This window comes from Conger conger, chromosome 16 (assembly GCF_963514075.1).
Source record: "Conger conger chromosome 16, fConCon1.1, whole genome shotgun sequence".
NCBI classification, from domain to species: domain Eukaryota; kingdom Metazoa; phylum Chordata; class Actinopteri; order Anguilliformes; family Congridae; genus Conger; species Conger conger.
Window position 1 is genome coordinate 8398079 of NC_083775.1, and position 21967 is coordinate 8420045.

The 21967-nt window shown below is 42.7% G+C and overlaps 3 protein-coding genes across 3 annotated transcripts; all 3 read left to right on the forward strand.

Annotated features, from left to right (window-relative positions):
• Nucleotides 1-282: 282 nt before the first annotated feature.
• On the forward strand, nucleotides 283-3411 carry LOC133114872 (interferon a3-like). Its single transcript, XM_061224558.1, has 5 exons — nucleotides 283-411; nucleotides 2493-2567; nucleotides 2662-2811; nucleotides 2900-2974; nucleotides 3310-3411. The coding sequence occupies exons 1-5, from the start codon at nucleotides 283-285 to the stop codon at nucleotides 3409-3411; spliced, it is 531 nt and encodes a 176-aa protein (XP_061080542.1).
• A 4611-nt stretch (nucleotides 3412-8022) lies between these two features.
• LOC133115328 (interferon a3-like) lies at nucleotides 8023-9412 on the forward strand. The gene is made up of 5 exons (XM_061225181.1): nucleotides 8023-8151; nucleotides 8443-8517; nucleotides 8612-8761; nucleotides 8847-8921; nucleotides 9248-9412. Exons 1-5 carry the CDS (start codon nucleotides 8023-8025, stop codon nucleotides 9347-9349), a joined length of 531 nt encoding a protein of 176 aa, XP_061081165.1. The 3' UTR covers nucleotides 9350-9412.
• Nucleotides 9413-17377: 7965 nt separating this feature from the next.
• On the forward strand, nucleotides 17378-21458 carry LOC133115285 (interferon a3-like). The gene is made up of 5 exons (XM_061225130.1): nucleotides 17378-17506; nucleotides 20510-20584; nucleotides 20679-20828; nucleotides 20914-20988; nucleotides 21324-21458. Exons 1-5 carry the CDS (start codon nucleotides 17378-17380, stop codon nucleotides 21423-21425), a joined length of 531 nt encoding a protein of 176 aa, XP_061081114.1. The 3' UTR covers nucleotides 21426-21458.
• Nucleotides 21459-21967: the final 509 nt, after the last annotated feature.

Below are 21967 nucleotides of genomic sequence, written 5' to 3' on the forward strand. Positions count from 1 at the left end.
CATGTACGTTAATAGGTACATAATTTCAGTCACTACATATGTCTGACTTTCATGTTTATCATCATTATTCACACAACATAACTTTAGCCAGTACAAGAGCCTGTAACGCCATTGACGGAAGGTTCACTACAGCAAAATTCCTTTCCTTGGTTGATGGACCGTGCTTCCCGAAAGTAATTCCCGAAATTCAAACTTCGAAACCGTTTAAATATAACATCTCACAGCTACAATGGCGAGCATTTCAAGCTCGGAGTTGAAGAAACAAAGTCAACGCTTTAAATCATGGACGGGAGAAAGTTCTTATACCAGTTTATTATTTGCTGCGCACAGAACTTCTGCGAAGGCTGCGACTGGATTCAGCGCGGATTCAGGCGGGTGGGCGGCGAATCTCTCTCTCTGCTCAGTGAGACTGTCAGTTGACGTGTCCGTATAATAGGCTCCACGAATCGGTAACATCCCGAGACAAACACGTGTATAAGGTTCCGTCAGGAACACCCCGTGACGATAGTTCCTACCTGCTCACACAATTTGTCAAAAGATCTGAAACTATTAACTGTCACAAATATAATATGATATAAGAAATAAGGAAGGGAGGGGGAACATATATCACGGCATTGTATAGGCAAGCATTGCTTGTTTACTGTGTAATCACGAAATCGGGGGAATGCCTTCATATCTAGCCTCTAATAACTTCGGAACAAAACTGCCCCATACCTTGCTATCGGGTGAAGTCTATCCGTCACCCACGCTACAGCACAGTCAGCCTAAAGTAGCCGGCTAGGATACCAACCAGCACCTACGGTTACAATATAAAGCCTTTTTCTAATTGAGCTACTTCAGCATTTTAGGAGCTAAACATTTATTAATTTATATGATGATTAAAACACTGTACTTAGAAGAACGGTTGATTTCTTTAACAACCCCGACCGGAGAATGCACTAAGTCTGAGCCAGGTAGAAAGTTTCACCACATACAAACTTCCGCCTCGTTTCAATGTTTGGGACGTGTCCGTATAATAGGCTCCACGAATCGGGAACATCCCGAGACATACACCGGTATAAGGTTCTGTCAGGAACACCCCGTGACTATAGTTCCTACCTGCTCACACATTTTGTCTAAAGATCTGAAACTATTAACTGTCAAAAATAATATATAATAGAGGAAATCATGAAGGGAGGGGGTACTTATATCAGGGCATTGTATAGGCAAGTTTTGCTCTTTTACTCTGTTATCACGAAATCGGGAAAATGTCTTCATATAGCCTCTCGCAACTTCGGAACAAAACTGCCCCATACCTTGCTATCGTGTGAAGTCTATCCGTCACCCACGCTACAGCACAGTCAGCCTAAATTAGCCGGCTAGGATACCAACCACCACCCACGGTTACAATATAAAGCCTTTATCTAATTGAGCTACTTCAGCAATGTTTGGGACGTGTCCGTATAATAGGCTCCACGAATCGGTAACATGCACCGGTGTATCTCGAGACATACACCGGTACGTAAATGAAAAATGCTGTCAATAAATAAAATCTCAGACATCTGAAGCAGTTCATATGACGCTATTATCACAACTTTGACCACTAGCTTCATCTGTGCTGATACGGTTGGTTACTTAATAGCCTGTTTAAGATAAAATTACGCCAAATCTGTTTACATGACGTTGCTCCAGACTTGTTGAAATAGGCTACAAACGCGGGAGCTTTGTGCTGGCCGTAGCTACGTAGCCGACTGTATAGCCGACTGTATAGCCTGGAAGACAATTTACTGAACAGTCGTCCTATACGCGTTGTTCACGGACTTCACACTTGTACGTTAATAGGTACACAATTTCAGTCACTACATATTTGTTTGACATTCATGTTTATTATTATTTATACAACATAACTGTGGCCAGTACAAGAGCCTGGAACGCCATAGACGGCAGGCTCACAACAGCAAAATTCCCTTACTTAGTAGATGGAACTACTAACTACTAACCCGAAAGTAACTAGTATAAATATAACATCTCACAGCCACAATGGAGTGCATTACAAACTCAGAGTTGAAGAAACAAAGTCAACGCTTTAAAGCATGGACGGGAGAAAGTTCTTATCCCTGTTTATTATTTGCAGCGCGCAGAACTTCTGCGAAAGCTGCGACTGGATTCAGCGCGGATTCAGGCTGGTGGGCGGCGAATCCCTCTCTCTGCTCAGTGACATGGTCAGTTGACAAGACATTCTAATATCTTCTACTGTAGCAAAATAGAACATGCATTTGGGAATTTCTTATAGAACTTCACAGCTAATGCGCGACGCCTGTGCAGAACGAAATAAAAAATACAACGGGTGGATATTACATTGGCAGTTGAGCCCTTTCAGTATCAAGATATGAAATCGCGCATTCGTTCCGTGTTGCTTGTTGGCATGTATCGTGTTATCATGAACAAGTCCTCTTGTTTTCTGGGTTAAGTCAAATGCAATTTATAGTAATACTGAAGTTACTTTTTTGCAGGGTGGAGATATTACTGATGATAAGGTACCTGTACCTTTCCCAAAAACCCTGTACAGGAGCATCCGAAACGCAGAGGTATGTTATTCCACTATCGATCTGTTAAGAGCAGTTGATTTTCTGCTCTCTACTCAACTACTTCACTATCCTACAACTTTTCCTTCCTATGTAGATGGACGACAAAGTCAAATCCCTGCACGAGGCCATTGATCAGATCATCGAACTGTTCCATGGGAATTTGGATGCTGTGACGTGGAACATGGAGAAAGTGGAGCACTTTCTCACTCTCCTTCACCGACAGTCTCGCGAACTTGAGAAATGTGTAAGTAGCTACAGCACAACAAGAGAAGTGACCTGTTCAAAACTTTACCAAATATACAGGAAATAAACTTATCCTTTATCTCTCACAGGTTTCTTCTGCAAGCAAGTATGAGAGGAGACTGGATGGATACTTCAGAAAGTTGAAAAATGTCTTAAAGCAGAGGGTAAGTTATTCATCCTCATGGATATGTCAAACTGTGCCATAATATTAATCTAACAACAACAACAACAACAACAAGGTTTGAAACAACTTCTTATTCATTGCACCCGAACCGCTTTACAAAAAGGACAGAAAGCATAGATACAACGAATAGATATTGGATTTAATCAACAAATGCAAAACACGCAGAACAAACAACAGTTAAAGTAATGTTTACATGTATATTTCCACATGCTTATTGGGGTATATATACCCTCAAATGTAGTTAAACATAGTATCCACAAACCTATAATAGTAGCCGTGAAGCGGTCCATTTATTTATTCTGTTCTATTTTTCAGAAGTATGACGCACATTCATGGGAACTCATCAGAAAAGAAGTGAGACGGCATCTTCAAAGACTGGACCTGATTTCAGCTGCAATGAAGACACCAGCAAATTAATGACCAAAGCATGGCCTTTACACGTCACTTTCTCAGAGAAAGAGCGTACATATGATAGGATCAAAAAATTACTATGTATTTTAAAGTCTATTATTTATCCATACATTTATTCAATTAAATGTATTTATTAATCTACTTATTTTTAATTTGTGAAATGATAAAATGTATTTGAAAATATGTTGATGTATTCCCTTCCAAAGTGTGATCATGGAAACAAAACAAAAAAATTATATATTTTTAAATTAAACATTTGTGTTTTCTTCCTTTCTGAAGACAACTGACAGCAATAAAAAAATACTGACCTTCAGCCCTTATGTACAACACATTTTATTTTCCTCTTAGTGTAAGAACAGTAAAGGTACATTCATACAAATTCTTTTCATTCATCATCTCCCATTAGTCTGTAAGGGGTTAATAGTGTAAAAATGTGCTACATATACATGATGGACATAATAGAGCATGGATACATAATTTCACTTTACTTTTGATACATTATTCTTTAAGAAAACGTTATATAATTGGGACTTTAAACTATATAATAAAATGCGCATTACGGCCAACCTTACAGGCACACTCGCCCTTCAAACACACAACTCTCACGTCAATCAGTGACAGAGGATTTTCGGTAGACCCTACGTTTCATAACAAGCAACTTCGGAACAAAACTGCCCCATACCTTGCTTTCGAGTGAAGTCTATCCGTCACCCACGCTACAGCACAGTCAGCCTAAAGTAGCCGGCTAGGACACCAACCACCACCTAAGGTCACAATATACAGGCTTTTTCCAATTGAGCTACTTCAGCATTGTAGGGGCTAAACATTTATTAATTGATATGATGATTAAAAGATTGTACTTATAAGAACGATTGATTTCTTTAACAACCCCGACCGGAGAATGCACTAAGTTTGAGCCAGGTAGAAAGTTACACCACATACACACTTCCGCCTCTTTTCAATGTTTGGGACGTGTCCGTATAATAGGCTCCACGAATCGGTCACATCCCGAGAAAAACACCTGTATAAGGTTCTGTCAGGAAAACCCAGTGACTATAGTTCCTACCTGCTCACACATTTTGTCTAAAGATCTGAAACTATTAACTGTCAAAAATAATATATAATAGAGGAAATCATGAAGGGAGGGGGTACTTATATCAGGGCATTGTATAGGCAAGTTTTGCTCTTTTACTCTGTTATCACGAAATCGGGAAAATGTCTTCATATAGCCTCTCGCAACTTCGGAACAAAACGGCCCCATACCTTGCTATCGTGTGAAGTCTATCCGTCACCCACGCTACAGCACAGTCAGCCTAAAGTAGCCGGTTAGGATACCAACCACCACCTAAGGTTACAATATGAAGGCTTTTTTCGATTGAGCTACTTAAGCATTTTAGGAGCTAAACATTTATTCATTGACATGATGATTAAAAGATTGTACTTACAAGAACGATTGATTTCTTTAACAACCCCGAACGGAGAATGCACTAAGTCTGAGCCAGGTAGAAAGTTTCACCACATACAAACTTCCGCCTCTTTTCAACGTTTGGGACGTGTCCGTATAATAGGCTCCACGAATCGGTAACAACCCGAGACAAACACCTATATAAGGTTCCGTCGGTAACAACCCGAGACAAACACCTATATAAGGTCCCGTCAGGAACACCCCGTGACTATAGAACCTACCTGCTCACACAATTTGTCTAAATATCTGAAACTATTAACTGTCAAAAATAATAAATAATAGAGGAAATCAGGACGGGAGGGGGTACTTATATCAGGGCATTGTATAGGCAAGTTTTGCTCTTTTACGCTGTTATCACGAAATCGGGAAAATGCCTTCGTATGGCCTCTCGCAACTTCGGAACAAAACTGCCCTATACCTTGCTATCGGGTGAAGTCTATCCGTCACCCACGCTACAGCACAGTCAGCCTAAAGTAGCCGGCTAGGACACCAACCACCATTTACATTACATTTTAGTCATTTGGCAGACGCTTTTAATCCAAAGCGAGTTACAAGTGCATAGGTTCTACCATAAGTCAGAGCATCACATCCAGAAACTAGCAAAATACACAGGAAATGCTGTTCTAAACATAGTTGTCATCAGAATTTTTTATTTTTTTTAATTTTTTTTTTGGGGGGGGGGGGGGGGGGTTAGACAAGGATAGGGATATCAGAAAGGAGGGGCAGGGGAAATCAGGAGGGAGGACTAAGGTAGAGTTTGAAAAGGTGGGTTTTGAGTCTGCGTCGAAATAGGGGGAGGGATTCTGCTGTTCTGACAGTGGTAGGCAGGTCATTCCACCACTGAGGAACCAGAACCGAAAACAGGCGTGAAAGTGCAGCTCGACCGCCAGGTGCACGGAGAGAGGGAACCGTAAGGCGACCAGAGCTGGCAGACCGGAGTGGTCTAGCTGGGGAGTAGGGAGTGATCAGGGATTGTATGTAAGGTGGGGCAGTCCCCTTAGCAGCCTGAAATGCCAACACTAGGGCCTTGAAACGGATGCGTGCGGCAATGGGAAGCCAGTGGAGGCCAATGAGAAGCGGGGTGACATGAGCCGACCTGGGCTGATTGGTGATCAGGCGGGCTGCAGCATTCTGGACCAGCTGGAGGGGCTTGATGGCACACGCTGGGAGACCGGCTAGGAGGGAGTTGCAGTAATCCAGGCGGGAAATGACGAGCGCCGGGACTAGGAGCTGGTTGGCTTTCTCAGTCAGGAGATGACGGATACGGCGTATATTATACAGAAAGAACCTGCAGGTTCTGGCAGTGGAGGATACTTGTGGAGCCAGGGTGAGGCAGTTATCAAGAGTCACCCCAAGACTCTTTGCCGTACGGGAGGAGGAAACTACAAACACTTGTTGAAATAGGCTACAAACGCGGGAGCTTTGTGCTACCGGTAGCTAAGTAGCCGACTGTATAGCCTGGAAGACAATTTACTGAACAGTCGTCCTATACGCGTTGTTCACGGACTTTACGCATGTACGTTAATAGGTACATAATTTCAGTCACTACATATGTCTGACTTTCATGTTCATCATTATTCATACAACATAACTTTAGCCAGTACAAGAGCCTGTAACGCCATTGACGGAAGGTTCACTACAGCAAAATTCCTTTCCTTGGTAGATGGACCGTGCTTCCCGAAAGTAATTCCCGAAAATTCTAACTTCGAAACCGTTTAAATATAACATCAAACAGCTACAATGGCGAGCATTTCAAGCTCGGAGTTGAAGAAACAAAGTCAACGCTTTAAAGCATGGACGGAGAAAGTTCTTATACCAGTTTATTATTTGCTGCGCACAGAACTTCTGCGAAGGCTGCGACTGGATTCCGCGCGGATTCAGGCGGGTGGGCGGCGAATCCCTCTCTCTGCTCAGTGAGACTGTCAGTTGACGTGTCCGTATAATAGGCTCCACGAATCGGTAACATCCCGAGACAAACACGTGTATAAGGTTCCGTCAGGAACACCCCGTGACGATAGTTCCTACCTGCCCACACAATTTGTCAAAAGATCTGAAACTATTAACTGTCACAAATATAATATGATATAAGAAATAAGGAAGGGAGGGGGTACTTATATCACGGCATTGTATAGGCAAGCATTGCTTGTTTACTGTGTAATCACGAAATCGGGGGAATGCCTTCATATCTAGCCTCTAATAACTTCGGAACAAAACTGCCCCATACCTTGCTATCGGGTGAAGTCTATCCGTCACCCACGCTACAGCACAGTCAGCCTAAAGTAGCCGGCTAGGATACCAACCACCACCTAAGGTTACAATATGAAGGCTTTTTTCGATTGAGCTACTTAAGCATTTTAGGAGCTAAACATTTATTCATTGACATGATGATTAAAAGATTGTACTTACAAGAACGATTGATTTCTTTAACAACCCCGACCGGAGAATGCACTAAGTCTGAGCCAGGTAGAAAGTTTCACCACATACAAACTTCCGCCTCTTTTCAATGTTTGGGACGTGTCCGTATAATAGGCTCCACGAATCGGTAACATGCACCGGTGTATCCCGAGACATACACCGGTATGTAAATGAAAAATGCTGTCAATAAATAAAATCTCAGACATCTGAAGCAGTTCATATGACGCTATTATCACAACTTTGACCACTAGCTTCATCTGTGCTGATACGGTTGGTTACTTAATAGCCTGTTTAAGATAAAATTACGCCAAATCTGTTTACATGACGTTGCTCCAGACTTGTTGAAATAGGCTACAAACGCGGGAGCTTTGTGCTGGCAGTAGCTACGTAGCCGACTGTATAGCCGACTGTATAGCCTGGAAGACAATTTACTGAACAGTCGTCCTATACGCGTTGTTCACGGACTTCACACTTGTACGTTAATAGGTACACAATTTCAGTCACTACATATTTGTTTGACATTCATGTTTATTATTATTTATACAACATAACTGTGGCCAGTACAAGAGCCTGGAACGCCATAGACGGCAGGCTCACAACAGCAAAATTCCCTTACTTAGTAGATGGAACTACTAACTACTAACCCGAAAGTAACTAGTATAAATATAACATCTCACAGCCACAATGGAGTGCATTACAAACTCAGAGTTGAAGAAACAAAGTCAACGCTTTAAAGCATGGACGGGAGAAAGTTCTTATCCCTGTTTATTATTTGCAGCGCGCAGGACTTCTGCGAAGGCTGCGACTGGATTCAGCGCGGATTCAGGCTGGTGGGCGGCGAATCCCTCTCTCTGCTCAGTGACATGGTCAGTTGACAAGACATTCTAATATCTTCTACTGTAGCAAAATAGAACATGCATTTGGGAATTTCTTATAGAACTTCACAGCTAATGCGCGACGCCTGTGCAGAACGAAATAAAAAATACAACGGGTGGATATTACATTGGCAGTTGAGTCCTTTCAGTATCAAGATATGAAATCGCGCATTCGTTCCGTGTTGCTTGTTGGCATGTATCGTGTTATCATGAACAAGTCCTCTTGTTTTCTGGGTTAAGTCAAATGCAATTTATAGTAATACTGAAGTTACTTTTTTGCAGGGTGGAGATATTACTGATGATAAGGTACCTGTACCTTTCCCAAAAACCCTGTACAGGAGCATCCGAAACGCAGAGGTATGTTATTCCACTATCGATCTGTTAAGAGCAGTTGATTTTCTGCTCTCTACTCAACTACTTCACTATCCTACAACTTTTCCTTCCTATGTAGATGGACGACAAAGTCAAATCCCTGCACGAGGCCATTGATCAGATCATCGAACTGTTCCATGGGAATTTGGATGCTGTGACGTGGAACATGGAGAAAGTGGAGCACTTTCTCACTCTCCTTCACCGACAGTCTCGCGAACTTGAGAAATGTGTAAGTAGCTACAGCACAAGAGAAGTGACCTGTTCAAAACTTTACCAAATATACAGGAAATAAACTTATCCTTTATCTCTCACAGGTTTCTTCTGCAAGCAAGTATGAGAGGAGACTGGATGGATACTTCAGAAAGTTGAAAAATGTCTTAAAGCAGAGGGTAAGTTATTCATCCTCATGGATATGTCAAACTGTGCCATAATATTAATCTAATAACAACAACAAGGTTTTAAACAACTTCTTATTCATTGCACCCGAACCGCTTTACAAAAAGGACACAAAGCATACATACAACGAATAGATATTGGATTTAATAAACAAATACAAAACACGCAGAACAAACAACAGTTAAAGTAATGTTTACATGTATATTTCCACATGCTTATTGGGGTATATATACCCTCAAATGTAGTTAAACATAGTATCCACAAACCGATGATAGTAGCCGTGAAGCGGTCCATTTATTTATTCTGTTCTATTTTTCAGAAGTATGACGCACATTCATGGGAACTCATCAGAAAAGAAGTGAAACGCCATCTTCAAAGACTGGACCTGATTTCGGCTGCAATGAAGACACCAGCAAATTAATCACCAAAGCATGGCCCTGCGCACCTTACTTTGTCAGAGAAAGAGCGTACATATAATGGGATCAAAAAATGACTACGTATTTTAAAGTCTATTATTTATCCATACATTTATTCAATTAAATGTATTTATTAATCTACTTATTTTTAATTTGTGAAATGATAAAATGTATTTGAAAATATGTTGATGTATTCCCTTCCAAAGTGTGATCATGGAAACAAAGCAAAAAAATTATATATTTTTTAATTAAACATTTGTGTTTTCTTCCTTTCTGAAGACAACTGACAGCAATAAAAAATACTGACCTTCAGCCGTTATGTACAACACATTTTATTTTCCTCTTAGTGTAAGAACAGTAAAGGTACATTCATACAAAATCTCCCATTAGTCTGTGAGGGGATAACAGTGTAAAAATGTGCTACATATACATAATGGACATAATAGAGCATGGATACATAATTTCACTTTACTTTTGATACATTATTCTTTAGGGAAAAGTTATATAATTGGCGACGTTTCATAGGCAGACTTGACTTCAGCTCTTGCACTCCAAGAAGAAAGGGGTCCAATAGGGTCCAGGTAATAGCGACTCAGAGGAACCCTATCTATTTCAACGGTTCTTTGATGGGCAAGATGGTTCAATCTGGAAGCTCACAGCTGTACCACCTACGGGACCATAGATGGTTTCATTAAGAACTGGAAATGGTTCCCCGATGAAGACAAACCAAAGAGCTGTTTCTGCTGAGAGTGAATGAAAGATGAAAATCACAGATTGCGCACAGACCTACAGGGATGAAAAGCATCTTCACACCATCATGCTTTCTAGTGAAGTCTATCCGTCACCCACGCTGCAGCACAGTCAGCCTAAAGTAGCCGGCTAGGACACCAACCACCACCTAAGGTCACAATATACAGGCTTTTTCCAATTGAGCTACTTCAGCATTGTAGGGGCTAAACATTTATTAATTGATATGATGATTAAAAGATTGTACTTATTAGAACGATTGATTTCTTTAACAACCCCGACCGGAGAATGCACTAAGTTTGAGCCAGGTAGAAAGTTACACCACATACAAACTTCCGCCTCTTTTCAATGTTTGGGACGTGTCCGTATAATAGGCTCCACGAATCGGTAACATCCCGAGAAAAACACCTATATAAGGTCCCGTCAGGAACACCCCGTGACTATAGTACCTACCTGCTCACACAATTTGTCTAAATATCTGAAACTATTAACTGTCAAAAATAATATATAATAGAGGAAATCAGGAAGGGAGGGGGTACTTATATCAGGGCATTGTATAGGCAAGTTTTGCTCTTTTACGCTGTTATCACGAAATCGGGAAAATGCCTTCATATAGCCTCTCGCAACTTCGGAACAAAACTGCCCCATACCTTGCTATCGGGTGAAGTCTATCCGTCACCCACGCTACAGCACAGTCAGCCTAAAGTAGCCGGCTAGGACACCAACCACCATTTACATTACATTTTAGTCATTTGGGAGACGCTTTTAATCCAAAGCGAGTTACAAGTGCATAGGTTCTACCATAAGTCAGAGCATCACATCCAGAAACTAGCAAAATACACAGGAAATGCTCTTCTAAACATAGTTGTCATCAGATTTTTATTTATTTTTTTATTTTTTTTGGGGGGGGGGGGGGTTTAGACAAGGATAGGGATATCAGAAAGGAGGGGCAGGGGAAATCAGGAGGGAGGACTAAGGTAGAGTTTGAAAAGGTGGGTTTTGAGTCTGCGTCGAAATAGGGGGAGGGATTCTGCTGTTCTGACAGTGGTAGGCAGGTCATTCCACCACTGAGGAACCAGAACGGAAAACAGGCGTGAAAGTGCAGCTCGACCGCCAGGTGCACGGAGAGAGGGAACCGTAAGGCGACCAGAGCTGGCAGACCGGAGTGGTCTAGCTGGGGAGTAGGGAGTGATCAGGGATTGTATGTAAGGTGGGGCAGTCCCCTTAGCAGCCTGAAATGCCAACACTAGGGCCTTGAAACGGATGCGTGCGGCAATGGGAAGCCAGTGGAGGCCAATGAGAAGCGGGGTGACATGAGCCGACCTGGGCTGATTGGTGATCAGGCGGGCTGCAGCATTCTGGACCAGCTGGAGGGGCTTGATGGCACACGCTGGGAGACCGGCTAGGAGGGAGTTGCAGTAATCCAGGCGGGAAATGACGAGCGCCGGGACTAGGAGCTGGGTGGCTTTCTCAGTCAGGAGATGACGGATACGGCGTATATTATACAGAAAGAACCTGCAGGTTCTGGCAGTGGAGGATACTTGTGGAGCCAGGGTGAGGCAGTTATCAAGAGTCACCCCAAGATTCTTTGCCGTACGGGAGGAGGAAACTACAAACACTTGTTGAAATAGGCTACAAACGCGGGAGCTTTGTGCTACCGGTAGCTAAGTAGCCGACTGTATAGCCTGGAAGACAATTTACTGAACAGTCGTCCTATACGCGTTGTTCACGGACTTTACGCATGTACGTTAATAGGTACATAATTTCAGTCACTACATATGTCTGACTTTCATGTTTATCATCATTATTCACACAACATAACTTTAGCCAGTACAAGAGCCTGTAACGCCATTGACGGAAGGTTCACTACAGCAAAATTCCTTTCCTTGGTTGATGGACCGTGCTTCCCGAAAGTAATTCCCGAAAGTAATTCCCGAAATTCAAACTTCGAAACCGTTTAAATATAACATCTCACAGCTACAATGGCGAGCATTTCAAGCTCGGAGTTGAAGAAACAAAGTCAACGCTTTAAATCATGGACGGGAGAAAGTTCTTATACCAGTTTATTATTTGCTGCGCACAGAACTTCTGCGAAGGCTGCGACTGGATTCAGCGCGGATTCAGGCGGGTGGGCGGCGAATCTCTCTCTCTGCTCAGTGAGACTGTCAGTTGACGTGTCCGTATAATAGGCTCCACGAATCGGTAACATCCCGAGACAAACACGTGTATAAGGTTCCGTCAGGAACACCCCGTGACGATAGTTCCTACCTGCTCACACAATTTGTCAAAAGATCTGAAACTATTAACTGTCACAAATATAATATGATATAAGAAATAAGGAAGGGAGGGGGAACATATATCACGGCATTGTATAGGCAAGCATTGCTTGTTTACTGTGTAATCACGAAATCGGGGGAATGCCTTCATATCTAGCCTCTAATAACTTCGGACTAAGGTAGAGTTTGAAAAGGTGGGTTTTGAGTCTGCGTCGAAATAGGGGGAGGGATTCTGCTGTTCTGACAGTGGTAGGCAGGTCATTCCACCACTGAGGAACCAGAACGGAAAACAGGCGTGAAAGTGCACCTCGACCGCCAGGTGCACGTAGAGAGGGAACCGTAAGGCGACCAGAGCTGGCAGACCGGAGTGGTCTAGCTGGGGAGTAGGGAGTGATCAGGGATTGTATGTAAGGTGGGGCAGTCCCCTTAGCAGCCTGAAATGCCAACACTAGGGCCTTGAAACGGATGCGTGCGGCAATGGGAAGCCAGTGGAGGCCAATGAGAAGCGGGGTGACATGAGCCGACCTGGGCTGATTGGTGATCAGGCGGGCTGCAGCATTCTGGACCAGCTGGAGGGGCTTGATGGCACACGCTGGGAGACCGGCTAGGAGGGAGTTGCAGTAATCCAGGCGGGAAATGACGAGCGCCGGGACTAGGAGCTGGGTGGCTTTCTCAGTCAGGAGATGACGGATACGGCGTATATTATACAGAAAGAACCTGCAGGTTCTGGCAGTGGAGGATACTTGTGGAGCCAGGGTGAGGCAGTTATCAAGAGTCACCCCAAGATTCTTTGCCGTACGGGAGGAGGAAACTACAAACATTTGTTGAAATAGGCTACAAACGCGGGAGCTTTGTGCTACCGGTAGCTAAGTAGCCGACTGTATAGCCTGGAAGACAATTTACTGAACAGTCGTCCTATACGCGTTGTTCACGGACTTTACGCATGTACGTTAATAGGTACATAATTTCAGTCACTACATATGTCTGACTTTCATGTTTATCATTATTCATACAACATAACTTTAGCCAGTACAAGAGCCTGTAACGCCATTGACGGAAGGTTCACTACAGCAAAATTCCTTTCCTTGGTAGATGGACCGTGCTTCCCGAAAGTAATTCCCGAAAGTAATTCCCGAAATTCAAACTTCGAAACCGTTTAAATATAACATCTCACAGCTACAATGGCGAGCATTTCAAGCTCGGAGTTGAAGAAACAAAGTCAACGCTTTAAATCATGGACGGGAGAAAGTTCTTATACCAGTTTATTATTTGCTGCGCACAGAACTTCTGCGAAGGCTGCGACTGGATTCAGCGCGGATTCAGGCGGGTGGGCGGCGAATCTCTCTCTCTGCTCAGTGAGACTGTCAGTTGACGTGTCCGTATAATAGGCTCCACGAATCGGTAACATCCCGAGACAAACACGTGTATAAGGTTCCGTCAGGAACACCCCGTGACGATAGTTCCTACCTGCTCACACAATTTGTCAAAAGATCTGAAACTATTAACTGTCACAAATATAATATGATATAAGAAATAAGGAAGGGAGGGGGAACATATATCACGGCATTGTATAGGCAAGCAGTGCTTGTTACTGTGTAATCACGAAATCGGGGGAATGCCTTCATATCTAGCCTCTAATAACTTCGGAACAAAACTGCCCCATACCTTGCTATCGGGTGAAGTCTATCCGTCACCCACGCAACAGCACAGTCAGCCTAAAGTAGCCGGCTAGGACACCAACCACCACCTAAGGTTACAATATGAAGGCTTTTTCCAATTGAGCTACTTCAGCATTTTAGGGGCTAAACATTTATTAATTGATATGGTGATTAAAAGATTGTACTTACAAGAACGATTGATTTCTTTAACAACCCCGACCGGAGAATGCACTAAGTTTGAGCCAGGTAGAAAGTTTCACCACATACAAACTTCCGCCTCTTTTCAATGTTTGGGACGTGTCCGTATAATAGGCTCCACGAATCGGTAACATGCACCGGTGTATCCCGAGACATACACCGGTATGTAAATGAAAATAAATAAAATCTCAGAAATCTGAAGCAGTTAATATGACGCTATTATCACAACTTTTACCACTAGCTTCATCGGTGCTGATACGGTTGGTTACTTAATAGCCTGTTTAAGATAAAATTACGCCAAGTCTGTTTACATGACGTTGCTTCAGACTTGTTGAAATAGGCTACAAACGCGGGAGCTTTGTGCTACCCGTAGCTCAGTAGCCGACTGTATAGCCTGGAAGACAATTTACTGAACAGTCGTCCTATACGCGTTGTTCACGGACTTTACGCATGTACGTTAATAGGTACATAATTTCAGTCACTACTTTTGTCTGACTTTCATGTTTATCATTATTCATACAACATAACTTTAGCCAGTACAAGAGCCTGTAACGCCATTGACGGAAGGTTCACTACAGCAAAATTCCTTTCCTTGGTAGATGGACCGTGCTTCCCGAAAGTAATTCCCGAAAATTCTAACTACGGAACCGTTTAAATATAACATCAAACAGCTACAATGGCGAGCATTTCAAGCTCGGAGTTGAAGAAACAAAGTCAACGCTTTAAAGCATGGACGGGAGAAAGTTCTTATACCAGTTTATTATTTGCTGCGCACAGAACTTCTTCGAAGGCTGCGACTGGATTCAGCGCGGATTCAGGCGGGTGGGCGGCGAATCCCTCTCTCTGCTCAGTGAGACTGTCAGTTGACGTGTCCGTATAATAGGCTCCACGAATCGGTAACATCCCGAGACAAACACGTGTATAAGGTTCCGTCAGGAACACCCCGTGACGATAGTTCCTACCTGCCCACACAATTTGTCAAAAGATCTGAAACTATTAACTGTCAAAAATAATATATAATAGAGGAAATCATGAAGGGAGGGGGTACTTATATCAGGGCATTGTATAGGCAAGTTTTGCTCTTTTACTCTGTTATCACGAAATCGGGAAAATGTCTTCATATAGCCTCTCGCAACTTCGGAACAAAACTGCCCCATACCTTGCTATCGTGTGAAGTCTATCCGTCACCCACGCTACAGCACAGTCAGCCTAAAGTAGCCGGCTAGGATACCAACCACCACCTAAGGTTACAATATGAAGGCTTTTTTCGATTGAGCTACTTAAGCATTTTAGGAGCTAAACATTTATTCATTGACATGATGATTAAAAGATTGTACTTACAAGAACGATTGATTTCTTTAACAACCCCGAACGGAGAATGCACTAAGTCTGAGCCAGGTAGAAAGTTTCACCACATACAAACTTCCGCCTCTTTTCAACGTTTGGGACGTGTCCGTATAATAGGCTCCACGAATCGGTAACAACCCGAGACAAACACCTATATAAGGTTCCGTCGGTAACAACCCGAGACAAACACCTATATAAGGTCCCGTCAGGAACACCCCGTGACTATAGAACCTACCTGCTCACACAATTTGTCTAAATATCTGAAACTATTAACTGTCAAAAATAATATATAATAGAGGAAATCAGGAAGGGAGGGGGTAATTATATCAGGGCATTGTATAGGCAAGTTTTGTTCTTTTACGCTGTTATCACGAAATCGGGAAAATGCCTTCATATGGCCTCTCGCAACTTCGGAACAAAACTGCCCTATACCTTGCTATCGGGTGAAGTCTATCCGTCACCCACGCTACAGCACAGTCAGCCTAAAGTAGCCGGCTAGGACACCAACCACCATATTTACATTACATTTTAGTCATTTGGCAGACGCTTTTAATCCAAAGCGAGTTACAAGTGCATAGGTTCTACCATAAGTCAGAGCATCACATCCAGAAACTAGCAAAATACACAGGAAATGCTGTTCTAAACATAGTTGTCATCAGAATTTTTTTTTTTTTTTTTTTTTTTGGGGGGGGGGGGGGGGGTTTAGACAAGGATAGGGATATCAGAAAGGAGGGGCAGGGGAAATCAGGAGGGAGGACTAAGGTAGAGTTTGAAAAGGTGGGTTTTGAGTCTGCGTCGAAATAGGGGGAGGGATTCTGCTGTTCTGACAGTGGTAGGCAGGTCATTCCACCACTGAGGAACCAGAACGGAAAACAGGCGTGAAAGTGCACCTCGACCGCCAGGTGCACGTAGAGAGGGAACCGTAAGGCGACCAGAGCTGGCAGACCGGAGTGGTCTAGCTGGGGAGTAGGGAGTGATCAGGGATTGTATGTAAGGTGGGGCAGTCCCCTTAGCAGCCTGAAATGCCAACACTAGGGCCTTGAAACGGATGCGTGCGGCAATGGGAAGCCAGTGGAGGCCAATGAGAAGCGGGGTGACATGAGCCGACCTGGGCTGATTGGTGATCAGGCGGGCTGCAGCATTCTGGACCAGCTGGAGGGGCTTGATGGCACACGCTGGGAGACCGGCTAGGAGGGAGTTGCAGTAATCCAGGCGGGAAATGACGAGCGCCGGGACTAGGAGCTGGGTGGCTTTCTCAGTCAGGAGATGACGGATACGGCGTATATTATACAGAAAGAACCTGCAGGTTCTGGCAGTGGAGGATACTTGTGGAGCCAGGGTGAGGCAGTTATCAAGAGTCACCCCAAGATTCTTTGCCGTACGGGAGGAGGAAACTACAAACACTTGTTGAAATAGGCTACAAACGCGGGAGCTTTGTGCTACCGGTAGCTAAGTAGCCGACTGTATAGCCTGGAAGACAATTTACTGAACAGTCGTCCTATACGCGTTGTTCACGGACTTTACGCATGTACGTTAATAGGTACATAATTTCAGTCACTACATATGTCTGACTTTCATGTTTATCATCATTATTCACACAACATAACTTTAGCCAGTACAAGAGCCTGTAACGCCATTGACGGAAGGTTCACTACAGCAAAATTCCTTTCCTTGGTAGATGGACCGTGCTTCCCGAAAGTAATTCCCGAAATTCAAACTTCGAAACCGTTTAAATATAACATCTCACAGCTACAATGGCTAGCATTTCAAGCTCGGAGTTGAAGAAACAAAGTCAACGCTTTAAAGCATGGACGGGAGAAAGTTCTTATACCAGTTTATTATTTGCTGCGCACAGAACTTCTGCGAAGGCTGCGACTGGATTCAGCGCGGATTCAGGCGGGTGGGCGGCGAATCTCTCTCTCTGCTCAGTGAGACTGTCAGTTGACGTGTCCGTATAATAGGCTCCACGAATCGGTAACATCCCGAGACAAACACGTGTATAAGGTTCCGTCAGGAACACCCCGTGACGATAGTTCCTACCTGCTCACACAATTTGTCAAAAGATCTGAAACTATTAACTGTCACAAATATAATATGATATAAGAAATAAGGAAGGGAGGGGGAACATATATCACGGCATTGTATAGGCAAGCATTGCTTGTTTACTGTGTAATCACGAAATCGGGGGAATGCCTTCATATCTAGCCTCTAATAACTTCGGAACAAAACTGCCCCATACCTTGCTATCGGGTGAAGTCTATCCGTCACCCACGCAACAGCACAGTCAGCCTAAAGTAGCCGGCTAGGACACCAACCACCACCTAAGGTTACAATATGAAGGCTTTTTCCAATTGAGCTACTTCAGCATTTTAGGGGCTAAACATTTATTAATTGATATGGTGATTAAAAGATTGTACTTACAAGAACGATTGATTTCTTTAACAACCCCGACCGGAGAATGCACTAAGTTTGAGCCAGGTAGAAAGTTTCACCACATACAAACTTCCGCCTCTTTTCAATGTTTGGGACGTGTCCGTATAATAGGCTCCACGAATCGGTAACATGCACCGGTGTATCCCGAGACATACACCGGTATGTAAATGAAAATAAATAAAATCTCAGACATCTGAAGCAGTTAATATGACGCTATTATCACAACTTTTACCACTAGCTTCATCGGTGCTGATACGGTTGGTTACTTAATAGCCTGTTTAAGATAAAATTACGCCAAGTCTGTTTACATGACGTTGCTTCAGATTTGTTGAAATAGGCTACAAACGCGGGAGCTTTGTGCTACCCGTAGCTAAGTAGCCGACTGTATAGCCTGGAAGACAATTTACTGAACAGTCGTCCTATACGCGTTGTTCACGGAATTTACGCATGTACGTTAATAGGTACATAATTTCAGTCACTACTTTTGTCTGACTTTCATGTTTATCATTATTCATACAACATAACTTTAGCCAGTACAAGAGCCTGTAACGCCATTGACGGAAGGTTCACTACAGCAAAATTCCTTTCCTTGGTAGATGGACCGTGCTTCCCGAAAGTAATTCCCGAAAATTCTAACTTCGAAACCGTTTAAATATAACATCAAACAGCTACAATGGCGAGCATTTCAAGCTCGGAGTTGAAGAAACAAAGTCAACGCTTTAAAGCATGGACGGGAGAAAGTTCTTATACCAGTTTATTATTTGCTGCGCACAGAACTTCTGCGAAGGCTGCGACTGGATTCCGCGCGGATTCAGGCGGGTGGGCGGCGAATCCCTCTCTCTGCTCAGTGAGACTGTCAGTTGACGTGTCCGTATAATAGGCTCCACGAATCGGTAACATCCCGAGACAAACACGTGTATAAGGTTCCGTCAGGAACACCCCGTGACGATAGTTCCTACCTGCCCACACAATTTGTCAAAAGATCTGAAACTATTAACTGTCACAAATATAATATGATATAAGAAATAAGGAAGGGAGGGGGTACTTATATCACGGCATTGTATAGGCAAGCATTGCTTGTTTACTGTGTAATCACGAAATCGGGGGAATGCCTTCATATCTAGCCTCTAATAACTTCGGAACAAAACTGCCCCATACCTTGCTATCGGGTGAAGTCTATCCGTCACCCACGCTACAGCACAGTCAGCCTAAAGTAGCCGGCTAGGATACCAACCACCACCTAAGGTTACAATATGAAGGCTTTTTTCGATTGAGCTACTTAAGCATTTTAGGAGCTAAACATTTATTCATTGACATTATGATTAAAAGATTGTACTTACAAGAACGATTGATTTCTTTAACAACCCCGACCGGAGAATGCACTAAGTCTGAGCCAGGTAGAAAGTTTCACCACATACAAACTTCCGCCTCTTTTCAATGTTTGGGACGTGTCCGTATAATAGGCTCCACGAATCGGTAACATGCACCGGTGTATCCCGAGACATACACCGGTACGTAAATGAAAAATGCTGTCAATTAATAAAATCTCAGACATCTGAAGCAGTTCATATGACGCTATTATCACAACTTTGACCACTAGCTTCATCTGTGCTGATACGGTTGGTTACTTAATAGCCTGTTTAAGATAAAATTACGCCAAATCTGTTTACATGACGTTGCTCCAGACTTGTTGAAATAGGCTACAAACGCGGGAGCTTTGTGCTGGTCGTAGCTACGTAGCCGACTGTATAGCCGACTGTATAGCCTGGAAGACAATTTACTGAACAGTCGTCCTATACGCGTTGTTCACGGACTTCACACTTGTACGTTAATAGGTACACAATTTCAGTCACTACATATTTGTTTGACATTCATGTTTATTATTATTTATACAACATAACTGTGGCCAGTACAAGAGCCTGGAACGCCATAGACGGCAGGCTCACAACAGCAAAATTCCCTTACTTAGTAGATGGAACTACTAACTACTAACCCGAAAGTAACTAGTATAAATATAACATCTCACAGCCACAATGGAGTGCATTACAAACTCAGAGTTGAAGAAACAAAGTCAACGCTTTAAAGCATGGACGGGAGAAAGTTCTTATCCCTGTTTATTATTTGCAGCGCGCAGGACATCTGCGAAGGCTGCGACTGGATTCAGCGCGGATTCAGGCTGGTGGGCGGCGAATCCCTCTCTCTGCTCAGTGACATGGTCAGTTGACAAGACATTCTAATATCTTCTACTGTAGCAAAATAGAACATGAATTTGGGAATTTCTTATAGAACTTCACAGCTAATGCGCGACGCCTGTGCAGAACGAAATAAAAAATACAACGGGTGGATATTACATTGGCAGTTGAGCCCTTTCAGTATCAAGATATGAAATCGCGCATTCGTTCCGTGTTGCTTGTTGGCATGTATCGTGTTATCATGAACAAGTCCTCTTGTTTTCTGGGTTAAGTCAAATGCAATTTATAGTAATACTGAAGTTACTTTTTTGCAGGGTGGAGATATTACTGATGATAAGGTACCTGTACCTTTCCCAAAAACCCTGTACAGGAGCATCCGGAACGCAGAGGTATGTTATTCCACTATCGATCTGTTAAGAGCAGTTGATTTTCTGCTCTCTACTCAACTACTTCACTATCCTACAACTTTTCCTTCCTATGTAGATGGACGACAAAGTCAAATCCCTGCACGAGGCCATTGATCAGATCATCGAACTGTTCCATGGGAATTTGGATGCTGTGACGTGGAACATGGAGAAAGTGGAGCACTTTCTCACTCTCCTTCACCGACAGTCTCGCGAACTTGAGAAATGTGTAAGTAGCTACAGCACAAGAGAAGTGACCTGTTCAAAACTTTACCAAATATACAGGAAATAAACTTATCCTTTATCTCTCACAGGTTTCTTCTGCAAGCAAGTATGAGAGGAGACTGGATGGATACTTCAGAAAGTTGAAAAATGTCTTAAAGCAGAGGGTAAGTTATTCATCCTCATGGATATGTCAAACTGTGCCATAATATTAATCTAATAACAACAACAACAACAAGAAGGTTTGAAACAACTTCTTATTCATTGCACCCGAACCGCTTTACAAAAAGGACAGAAAGCATAGATACAACGAATAGATATTGGATTTAATAAACAAATGCAAAACACGCAGAACAAACAACAGTTAAAGTAATGTTTACATGTATATTTCCACATGCTTATTGGGGTATATATACCCTCAAATGTAGTTAAACATAGTATCCACAAACCTATGATAGTAGCCGTGAAGCGGTCCATTTATTTATTCTGTTCTATTTTTCAGAAGTATGACGCACATTCATGGGAACTCATCAGAAAAGAAGTGAAACGCCATCTTCAAAGACTGGACATGATTTCGGCTGCAATGAAGACACCAGCAAATTAATCACCAAAGCATGGCCCTGCGCACCTTACTTTGTCAGAGAAAGAGCGTACATATGATGGGATCAAAAAATTACTATGTATTTTAAAGTCTATTATTTATCCATACATTTATTCAATTAAATGTATTTATTAATCTACTTATTTTTAATTTGTGAAATGATAAAATGTATTTGAAAATATGTTGATGTATTCCCTTCCAAAGTGTGATCATGGAAACAAAACAAAAAAATTATATATTTTTAAATTAAACATTTGTGTTTTCTTCCTTTCTGAAGACAACTGACAGCAATAAAAAATACTGACCTTCAGCCGTTATGTACAACACATTTTATTTTCCTCTTAGTGTAAGAACAGTAAAGGTACATTCATACAAATTCTTTTCATTCATCATCTCCCATTAGTCTGTAAGGGGATAACAGTGTAAAAATGTGCTACATATACATAATGGACATAATAGAGCATGGATACATAATTTCACTTTACTTTTGATACATTATTCTTTAGGGAAAAGTTATATAATTGGCGACGTTTCATAGGCAGACT